At 36.9% G+C, this 12,017-nt stretch overlaps 1 protein-coding gene across 3 annotated transcripts in view; it reads right to left on the bottom strand.

Moving 5' to 3' along the window:
- Nucleotides 1–12,017, bottom strand: part of B4GALT6 (beta-1,4-galactosyltransferase 6) — a 79,545-nt gene that overhangs the window by 51,867 nt on the left and 15,661 nt on the right. For 2 of the 3 annotated variants that reach the window (XM_005612819.4, XM_001495247.6), the window contains exon 2: nt 8,224–8,340. In XM_005612819.4, the coding sequence (XP_005612876.2) occupies nt 8,224–8,340 (117 nt within the window). Of the gene's footprint in view, nt 1–8,223; nt 8,341–8,958; nt 9,147–12,017 lie in introns of those variants that run through there. The other variant, XM_070220857.1, reaches the window with a different exon arrangement.

The raw sequence follows: 12,017 nt of genomic DNA on the forward strand, positions 1-12,017 counted from the left end.
AACTGATACAATGACTGACTGTCTGCTGAGTAAAGGAATCATATGAAAAGTTTTCAAAGGTTCATAAAAGCAAACTTTAATCAAAGTATGCATTGGTTCTTCAGCCTTCATTGAAACTATGACTTGGTGAGGGGAGAAGAGGATTTCCTTTTTTTTTTTTCACTGCAGGGTGCTGGGGGAGAAGTTGTCTTGTCCAAGTAATCGGTTCTCATAATCAAGCTCATTTATTTATTCAAACTTATTTATACCCCAGGAAAAGAACCTGACTATGCACAGAGTTTTAGCACTCACTTATACAAATACAGTAACCTAAAGATGCTTAATATTTCTGTTCAGTTGAATGAACTTTCAGTGAACACTTTCACAACTTATTCAACTAGGACAAGTCCTAGAGAAGCTTTTAAAACGTTTAAACTTTTTCTGAAATGGACCTACTATTCAAAAGACCAATTAACACAGAAAACCAGTTAATGAGACTTTTATTGCACTATTAAAATATCATCTACGATGAGACAGTCTTTCTAAAAGAAACTTCCTTACAGTTAAAAGAGAGAAAAAATTAAGTGTTTTGATTTGTAGCATCATATCACAAATTAGGCAAACAATTAGAATGGAGTAGAAGCATGTGTGACATTAAATTAAGAATCAGTATGTTACGGTCTTGAATTTTTAGAAGGGTCCAAACTACTACCTACCTTAACACACATTTTAAGAAAAAATACCTGTGGTTGGAAGATAAGGACTTCCTATTAATACAGTGAGCTGTGTGTAGTTTACAGTGGCACGATGAAGAACTGTTGACACAAATTAAATCTTTAATATTAACTGTTTAAAATAAGAACACAGAGAATGAAACAACTGACAATCAGCCATTGAACCCTTTTAAAGTAACACTAACAATACTGTGAGAGAGAGACCATGTGGAAACACTGCCATGGAGGAGCATCATCATTCTTCCGCAATAATTAAATTTACATCAATTCCACCATCAATAAATCATTAGTTTGGGCTATGATTTAGGTTTTAACCTTATGTGATTCTGATGGAGATTCTTCTTCCAGATAATATTTTAAAAAGACAAGAGAAGTTACCAATCTCAAATTTTATATAATTTCTCCTTCAGCCCCTAAAAAGCCCATAAAAATTATTAAGAATCTTCTATAATTAAAAACAATAAGTGAGTATCATAATGTCTGGCTTTGCTGGTTATCAACAACAAGGGGGACTATCCCCAGAAATGCTACCAAACATAAGGGAAAGAAAAAGCCTGCTCTTAAATGGCCCACGTACAAATCCACCCATGTCAGAAAGCAACCTAAAATCGCGAGAAGGAAAGGTGGACAGTCCTTTGGTGAAAAGAGACTCACTTGACAGGCTTGGGGTACATCTCGGCAAGAGGTGAGACCTCCTCAGGGACTGAGACATTGGTGGCAGCCATTATTGTGACCCAGTACAGGCGTGCTGACACAGATGCTGGCAGATGCCATTGGAGTTCTTCCCTTGGCCTGTTAGCACAGGGGTCTACCCCACCCACTAGAGCACTGATTTAATCCAGTTCAACCAGGGCAGGCAGCCTGCCCTAGGGAATGGACCCACCCAACAGCAAGGCCTTGGGCAATTTGTGGGTCAGCATAGGCGGGGTGTGTGGGACCTCTACAGCAGGGCGAGTAGGTACCCTTCAATGGTTTCGAGTGTGCACAAGGGGCAGGACTGCATTGATGGTGTGTGTGGGCCTGCAGGCAGTGGGGCTTATCAGCTGCAGCAGACTTGTACTTCTCAAACATCCACACAGGGGAGTGGCCCCACCTTCCAATGCCTGAAACAACTGTGCACTGCCACACCTGGGGTAGGCACCACCCAGCTGCACTAGTGAGAGAACTGACAACAGCCTTACAGGTCAGAGGCCTACATCAATTGTAAGCCACTGAGCCTAGCAACCAGCCACGTTGGGGGTCTACTCACTTAACAAAAAAAGTGCAGCAGGAATGTGCTACTAGACCTTGCAGCCAACTGTGCTGGGGCTCCCCACACCTGATACAGTGACTGAAGGGACCATAGCAGCCACACACAGCTGAGCATTACAACCAGCCATCCGGGGGGACAGCCTAGCCTCCCCATGCACTTGAAGTAAAAGCAACCCTGCCACAACACAAGGACACATGTAGCCTACATGGGGGACACTCCTGGTACATTAGGAACTGGTGACAAGAGGGACGCACACTTCTGGGCCTCATGAGGCATCTCTTACATAAGGCCACTTCTCCAAGATCAAGAGACGCAGAGATCTACCTAATACAGATGTAAGCACAGAGAAAGAGGTAAAATGAGGAGACAAAGGAATATGTTACAAATAAGGGAACAGGACAATTCTCAGAAAAAGAACTAAATGAGACAGAGATAAACAATTTATCTAATAAAGAGTACAAACTAACAGTCATATGGATGCTCACTGATCTTGGGAGAAGAACGGATCAATTCAGTGAGAACTTCAACAAAGAATTGGAAAACATAAAAAAGAACCAATCAGAAATGAAAATAAAATACTATAAATGAAAAATTCACTACAGGGAATCAAAAGCAGAGTAGATGATACAGAAGAATGGATCAGTGAACTGGAAGAAAGACCAGAGGAAATCACCCAAGCTGAACAGATAAAAGAAACAAGAATTAAAAAGAACGAGGACAGTCTAAGGGAATCCTGGGACAACATCAAGCGCACTAACATTCATATTATAGGTGTCCCAGAAGGAGAAGAGAGTGACAAAGGGGCAGAGAATCTATTTGAAGAAATACTAGCTGAAAATGGTCCTAACCTGAGGAAGGAAATAGACATCCTGGTAAAGAAGCACAGAGAGCACCAAACAAGACAAACCCCAAAGGCCCACATCAAGACACATCACAATTAAAATGTCAAGAACTAAAGATAAAGAGAGAATCCTGAAAGCTGCAGGAGAAAGGCAACAAGTTACATACAAAGGAAACCCCATAAAGTTATCAGCTGACTTCTCAGCAGAAATCTTACAGGCCAGAAGGGAGTGGCACGATATAGTTAAAGTGCTGAAAGGAAAAAACCTACAGCCAAGAATACTCTGTCCAGCAAGGTTATCATTCAGAATGGAAGGAGAGATAAAGAGTTTTCCAGACAAGCAAAAAGTAAAGGAGTTTACCACCAATAAAAAGCGTTATAAGAAATGTTAAAGGGACTTATTTAAGTGGAAAAGAAAAGACCACAAATAGGAATAAGAAAATTACAAAAAAAAGAAAAAAAAAGAAAAACCACACACACAATAAAATCACTGGTAAAGGCAAATATGCAGTAAAGGTAGCAGATCAACCACCTATGAAGCTAACATAAAGGTCAAAAGACAAAAGTAGTAAAATGATCTATTTCCATGATAAAGGTTAATGGATACAGATGCACAAAAAAGAGGTTAAATATGATATAAAAAACATAAAATGTGGGAGTAGGGGAGTAAAAGAGTAGTGCTTTCAGCAAGAAGTCAAACTTAAGAGACCATCAACTTAATATAGATTGCTATATATGTAGGTTATTATATATGAACCTCATGGCAATCACAAACCAGAAATCTATAATGAATACACAAAAATTTAAGAGAAAGGAACCCAAACATAATACTAAAGAAAAGCATCAAACCACAAGGGAAGAGAGCAAGAGAAGCAGAATGGAACAGAGACAAACTACTAAAACATCCCCCAAAAGTAACAAAATGGCAATAAGTACATACTTATCAATAGCTACTTTAATTGTCAATGGACTAAATGCTCCAATCAAAAGACACAGGGTGGCTGACTGGATAAAATACCAAGACTCATATATATGCTGCACACAAGAGACACACTTCAGACCTAAAGACACTCAGAAACTGAAAGTGAAGGGAAAGAAAAAGATACTCCATGCAAATAGCAATGAAAACAAAGGGGGGTAGAAATACTTATATCAGACAAAATAGACTTTGAAACAAAAATTGTAACAAGAGACAAAGGAGGGCACTACACAATGATAAAGGGAACAATCCAACAAGAGGATATAACACTTGTAAATACCTATGCACCCAGCACAGGAGAACCTAAATATATAAAGCAACTATTAACAGACATGAAAGGTGAAATAGACAGTAACACAATAATAGTAGGGGACTTTAACACTCCACTTACACCAATGGATAGATCATCCAAACAGAAGATCAACAGGGCAACATTGGCCTTAAATGACACATTAGACCAGATGGACTTAGTAGATGTAGACAGAACATTTCATCCCAAAGCTACAGAATACACATTCTTTCAAATCAACATGGAACATTCTCCAGTATAGATCACATATTAGGCCACAAAACAAGTCTCAATAAATTTAAGAAGACTGAAATAAGGCAAAGTATCTTTTCTGACCACAATGGTATGAACCTAGAAATCAACTACAGGAAGAAAATGGGGAAGCCACAAATATGTAGAGATTAAACAAAATGGTAGTGAACAATGATTGGGTCAACAAAGAAATCAAAGGAGAAATCAAAAAATACCTGGAGACAAATGAAAATACAACATGCCAAAATTTATGGGATACAGCAAAAGCAGTTCTGAGAGGGAATTTTACAGCAATACAGGCCTACTTCAACAAACAAGAAAAATCTCAAATAATCTAACAGTGCAACTAAAGGAGCTAGAAAAAGAAGAACAAACAAAGCCCAAAATCAGTAGAAGGAAGGAAAAATAAAAGTCAGAACAGAAATAAATGAAATAGAGACCAAAAAAAAGAGAAAAATGAATGAAACAAACAGCTGGTTCTTTGAAAAGATAAACCACATTGACAAACCTTTAGAGAGACTCAAGGAAAAAAGAGAGAAGGCTCAAATAAATAAAATCCAAAATGAAAGAGAAGAAATTACAACGGACACCTCAGAAATACAAATGATGATAAGAGAATACTACAAAAAGCCATACACCAACAAATTGGATAATCTAGAAGAAATGGATAAATTCTTAGAATTATACAACCTTCCAAAACTGAATCAAGAAGAAACAGAGAATCTGAACAGTCCAATCACCAGGAAGGAGATTGAAACAGTAATTAAAAATCACCCAAAAAATAAAAGTCCAGGACCAGATAGCTTCCCTGGTGAATTCTACCAAACATTCAAAGACTTAATACCTATCCTTCTCAAATTCTTCCAAAAAATTGAAGAGGAGGGGAAGTTTCCTAATTAACTCTACAAGGCCAACATTACCATGATACCAAAACCAGACAAGGACATCACAAAAAAAACAAAATTACAGGCCAATAGCATTGATGAATATCAATGCAAAAATCCTCAAGAAAATACTAGCAAATTGAATACAACAGTACATTAAAAAGATCAAGTGGGATTTATTCCAGGGATGTAGGGATGGTTCAACTCTGCAAATCAATCAATGTGATACACCACATTAACAAAATGAAGAACAAAAATCACATAATCACCTCAATAGATGCAGGGAACGCATTTTACAAGATTTAGCATCCATTTATGATAAAAACTCTGAATAAAATGGATATAGAAGGAAAATACCTCCACATAATAAAGGCCATATATGACAAACTCACAACTAACATCAAACTCAACACAGAAAAACTGAAAGCTATCCCTCTAAGAACAGAAACCAGACAAGGAGGCCCACTTTCACCACTCTTATTTAACATAGTATTGGAAGTCCTAGCCAGACCAATCAGGCAAGAAAAAGAAATAAAAGAGATCCAAATTGGAAAGGAAGAAGTAAAAAGGTCACTATTTACAGATGACATGATTTTACAGATGACATGATTTTACAGAAAATTCACTTCATCATAGAAAATACTAAAGAATTTTCCAAAAAACTTTCAGAAATAATAAATGAATATAGTAAAGTTGCAGGGTACAAAATCAACATACAAAAATCAGTTGTGTTTCTATACACTAACAATGAAGTAGCAGAAAGAGAAATTAAGAATAGAATCCCATTTACAATTGCAACAAAAAGAAAAAACACCTAGGAATAAATTTAACCAAAGAGGTGAAAGACCTATACAATGAAAACTGTAAAACATTGTTGAAAGAAACTGAAGAAGACACAAAAAAATGGAAAGATATTCTGTGCCTTGGATTGGAAGAATTAACATAGTTAAAATGTCCATACTTCCTAAAGCAATCTACAGATTCAATGCAATCCCTGTCAAAGTTCCAATGATATTTTTCACAGAAATAGAACAAAGAATACTGAAATTTATATGGAACAACTAAAGACCCCAAATAACCAAAGGAATCCTGAGAAAAAAGAACAAAGCTGGAGGCATCACACTCCCTGATTTCAAAATATACTACAAAGCTATACTAATCAAAAAAGCATGGTACTGGCACAAAAAACAGACACACAGATCAATGGAACAGAACCGAAAGCCCAGGAATAAACCCACACATCTTGGGACAGCTAATTTTCAACAAGGGAGCCAAGAACATACAATGGAGAAAGGAAAGTCTCTTCTATAAATGGTGTTGGGAAAACTGGACAGCCACATGCAAGAGAATGAAAGTAGACCATTCTCTTAAACCATACACAAAAATTAACTCAAAATGTATTAAAGACTTGAATGTAAGACCTGAAACCATAAAACTTCTAGAAGAAAATATACACAGTATGCTCTTCAACATCACTCTTGGCAGCATATTTTTAAATACCATGTCTGACCAGGCAAGCAAAACAGTAGAAAAAAAATAAACAAATGAGACTACATCAAACCAAAAAGCTTCTGCACAGCAAAGGAAACCATCAATAAAACGAAAAGACAACCTAACAACTGGGGGAAGATATTTGCAAACCATATATCTGATAAAGGGTTAATATCCAAAATATATAAAGAACTCATACATCTCAACAACAAAAAAACAAACAGCCCAATTAAAAAATGAGCAAAAGATCTGAACAGATATTTTTCCAAAGAAGATATACAGATGGGCAACAGGCACATGAAAAGATGTTCAACATCACTCATTATTAGGGAAATGCAAATCACAACGACAATGAGATACCACCTCATGCCAGTCAAAATAGCTATAATTAACAAGACAAGAAATAACAAGTGTTGGAGAGGATGTGGAGAAAAAAGAACTCTCATACACTGCTGTTTGGAATGCAAACTGGTGCGGCCACTATAGAAAACAGTGTGGAGATTCCTAAAAAAAATTAAGAATGGAACTACCATATGATCCATATGATTCCACTGCTGGCTATTTTTCCAAAGAACATGAAAACACAAATGCATAAAGATATATGCACCCCTATGTTCATTACGGCATTATTCATAATAGCCAAGACTTGGACACAACCTAAGTGCCCATCAAGGGACCAATGGATAAAGAAGATGTCGTATACATACACAACAGAATACTACTCAGCCATAAAAAAGATGAAACCTTGCCATTTGCGACAACGTGGATGGACCTTGAGGGTATTATGCCAAGTGAAAAAAGTCAGAGGGAGAAAGTCAAATATCGTACGATCTCACTCATAAACGGAAGATAAAAACAACCACAACAACAGACAGATACATAGATACAGAGATCAGACTGGTGGTTACCAGAGGGGAAGGGGGAAAGCAGGAGGGCAATAGGGGTAACTGGGTACACGAGTAAGGTTATGGATAGTAATTAGTCTTTGGGTGGTGAACATGATACAATCTACAGAGAAATAAAAACATAATGAGGTACATCTGAAATTTACATAGTGTCATAAACCAATGTTACATCAATAAAAAACAAGTAAATAAATAAATAAACAAAAACCAATAAGTATTTTTTAGACATCGTTGGAAAAATATTTTAGGAATTAGAATGGGCATAAAGAAAGGGCAGAATGGCTAATATGAATAAGTCATTCTCTTTGTAGTTATTTTCTCTTAAACATAACAGGTGAAGTGAAAAAGCACAAACTGCTTTTCATATTTTGTTTATGTTTACAAGAACTAATTTAAGTATCCTTGTACAAAACCCTCACCACCTTTGTAGAACAGAAAATGTGACGGTCCTGGCTCCAGCAGGAAGAGAATCTCCCAGTATACTTCGTAGGAGATATCCTCACCTTAACAGGGAGTTACTTGCAGGCAAAACCAGAGCTTGAAACATTTGGTTTCTGCTTTATGACTACAAGGTAAGAAGCAGAAGCTCAGCAAGAGTCAGCAGGAAACGATCTTACCTGTACCATTGAGTGTAGAATTTTTATTTGTGTACAGCCTGATCATATGTCCTATTGTCTTCACATTTTCTTTCAACATTATTCCTCGAGCTTGTACCATAAAGAGATATGTGTTGGCTATAAAAGGAAAAAGAGAGAATGCCATGACTCAATAAGCTTTTTTTTTTAATTTAACACAATAATATTCAGAATTAGGTAACTGCCCAATAAACCCAAATGGACTCAATTAGCATATCGAACGGGAAAACAGAAATACAAAATGACTATTCCCCATTATCAAAAACTTACAAAAACAAATCATTATAAAACAATAAAAACAAAAAATTAAAGTAGTAATGTCCATCAAATAGAATGAGACTAAATGAGCAAACTGAAATATCATAATGAATCCCTTCATCCATAAGTGATTTTCTACTATAAAATATACTTAGAAATTTCAAAAAGTCATTTTATTACAAGTATTCAATCATATAGTTGTAAAATTCACTTTCTCTAATTCTATATTAATTCTTTCAAACCAAAAACTCCAGAGAGATGAAGATTCCTCATCAAATCATAAATACTTTATCATAAATCACCATAATATCTAGTATGGATATGGATCTTGCAAAGTCTCGATGTGTTGGCGGGCACAGGGGGCAGGATGATCTAGAATCAGTATCCGTTTTGGTAATTTCTCTCTGAGAGTTAATTACTTAAACTGTTACACTCCCTTTCAATCACAAATCTACCTACCAAGATTGTAAAAGCAGACGAAATCAAAATCAATGTTCATTCTCAAGCTGGTCAGTTTAATTCTTTGTGATAAGTGCTTCAAAAATAAGCCTCTAATTTCTTCCTTAGGGAGAAACTGGTAAATTGACAAAGATTATAAAAATCCCTGCCTTTCGAGATGCCGAGCCTCCTCAGAGAGGCACAGAACTAAAGTCAAAAGATCCTTCCTTTCTTGGTCCTGATTCTGCTGGTACAGTGCCTAACACTGGACAGCTCACTGCACCCCGGTTTCATCTAAAAAAGGCAATATTGTACTAGATGTACTCGAAAGCCCCTTCTACTCTCCATTCTCCAAGCACAAAGCCAAAAAAATCATGAACTCCATTCAGCCAAGAGAAGGATGTTCATCATGATGGCAAAACAAAGAAACTGCAAAGCTCATTTAATGACTCTTTCAATTTTAACATAAGCTGTCCCTGAACATAGCCATGACACTCTCAAAAAATGAATGCCAAATGAAAAAACTGAAAATGCCAACTAATTTTCTGGGCCCTATTCTATGTCCTTAAAATAGTACAGAGAGATGAACAAAATGTAATGTTTACTACCTCCTGCCCATTTTTTATGTAAATTTGAATTTGCTCAAAGTACAAATGAGCAGAGAGTAATAGCAGGGAAGCAGAGTGAAATAAATTTCTTTCACCTTCAATCCATCAAAGAGAAACAGAAATCTAGGTTTCACATAAGCTTTACCTCAATAATTTTTAAGAGCATATCTACATCCTTTTTAGAAAGCAGTCCCATATAATTAGATTTAACTTGTTTAGGTTTGAATTTATTATACCAGGTTACAAACACCATGAGTTTTTATTACGTTTTTGCTCTTGAGTGGACTTCAAAAGAAAGAAAAAAAGAGACAAAGCAAAAAACAAAAAAAGACTACCCAACCAAAAATGTGGAAAAATGTTTAACGAAAGTCAAACTAACATTAGCAATTCTACCTAAACCAAGATCTCAAGTTCAGCTGAAATGATGCAGGAAAAAAAATCAAATAGCTTACTAACGACAATTGGTTTACAACACATTGGATTATTTAATCCTAAAGTTATATGTGAAATTTGTTATAGTGACGTAACTATCTTACACCAAACTGTAAAAGGAGACCTGTCGTGGAAGACTTGAACTGAGCCCAGGTTTAAGCCAAAGCCAGGATTGTTCCCAGACTGCAGGAAACAGTGCTGGCCTCAGCAAGGACATGTAGGGAGGAACACATGTGCATTACTGAGTGTCCTGGAAACAGAACTCTTTAAACCATATACCTTTTACTTTTAATTAACACATCTACTCATACAAAGAAAACTGTTTGAAATCTTGAAACCAGTCAAATTTAAGTAGCAAGGAAAAGATCTAGGATAGGAGAGAATAATCAAAGTCACATTTTCCTAAAACTTTCAAAATATCCGATAACAAAACTGTCAAGACAAAAAATGATTACTGATAGCACCTGGGACAAAGGTGAATCATTTACCAAAAGAATGCATTACCATTCATGAGATGGATGGAGAAAAAATAAGGGAAAGCAAGACACCAACCTCTCCAAATGGAAAATCTGTTGGTTTATTTTAAACCTTTACGGCTAATTGAGTTACATTCCTTAGGTTAATGGTCCTTGTGGGTTTAATCCCTAATGATCAAAACCCATTAGGGAATGAAGCTGTGTTTAAATGGAGTTGTGTTAACAGGAAGACAGTGATGTGGCAAGGTGTTGCAAGGCACGCTAAACCCGCACAAGAATGGTTCCGATTGTCTGATTTACAAACATCATAAAACTATCTTAACCCATACTCAAGTAACTATATGCCTGCTAATTATCACTAATATAAAATGTACGGTCTTACTGGCACGCCAGTAAGTTAGAGGAAATCCTCGTCTAAAATTTCTATTCCAACCTACAAGAAACTGCATTTTAGAAAACAAGTGGGGAAATCTCTCCCAGCCTTTCCCTTCGGTCTCAAGACAACTCAGAAATACACTAAAACTATCATTGCTTACTTAAAATCATGTCAGTGTTTTCTAATTTAGTTCATTTGCTATTTGCCTCTGCACTGTGAGACATAAATTTAACATTTACCAGTTCTGCCTTTCCGGGGGGGAAGAAACTTCAATTTAAAAAAAAAAAAAAAACTTCAAAAATCAATATTTTACAACAGCTTCTAAGCATCCTAGCCTGGGTCTGTGAGGAAAGAGATTTATGAACTTGCCTCATTCTCAACTTATGAAAACTAAGGAACACATTTGCTATTACTGTGTCTCCCCACCCCTTTCCATATCCAACTCTGTTTAGTGAAAGCACAGTAAGTACTCAAGACAAGGAGAATATGCCAGTCCACAGTGATCTGGAAAGTTCTCCCGAGCTTTGAAGGACTCAAACACAACACCCTTCTGATGCAGATATGCATGTTCCTAACCACAAGGACACACTGCCAGAGCTCCTTTAACAAAAGGGAAGTCAAGTGAAGAGCTGATTTTGAGAGGGAGATCATGGTGGTTAGGCATTCTGGCACGCAGTTATAAATGCAGAACTGGAGGTAAGAAAGTGGAGCTAGAAATACAATTTGGGGAGACAGTCATATAAAAGTAAAAGTGGCAACTATGGTGGTGAATTACCTAGAAATGAGGTAAGAAGGTGAAGTTCATATGCATGAAGACAGACCACAAAATGGAGGCACAAAGATAAAAGACCCCAAGATAAATTAGCCTGAGCTTGAACGCAGTGAAAAAGGAAGAGGGAATGGTCAACCATGTTAAATGCCGTGGCAGCTAACAGGAAAGGCTAAAAACATCAGCTTAAAAAAATAAAAAACTTGGGGCCAGCCCCAAGGCTGAGTGGTTAAGTTCCCACACTCTGCTTTGGCGGCCCAGGGTTTCACTGGTTCGGATCCTGGGCGCAGACATGGCACCGCTCATCAGGCCATGCTGAGGCGGCGTCCCACATGCCACAACTAGAAGGATCCACAACTAAAAATATACAACTATGTACCAGGAGGCTTTGGGGAGAAAAAGGAAAAACAAAATCTTTT

The sequence above is a fragment of the Equus caballus genome, chromosome 8, assembly GCF_041296265.1.
Source record: "Equus caballus isolate H_3958 breed thoroughbred chromosome 8, TB-T2T, whole genome shotgun sequence".
In the NCBI taxonomy this organism is placed as follows: domain Eukaryota; kingdom Metazoa; phylum Chordata; class Mammalia; order Perissodactyla; family Equidae; genus Equus; species Equus caballus.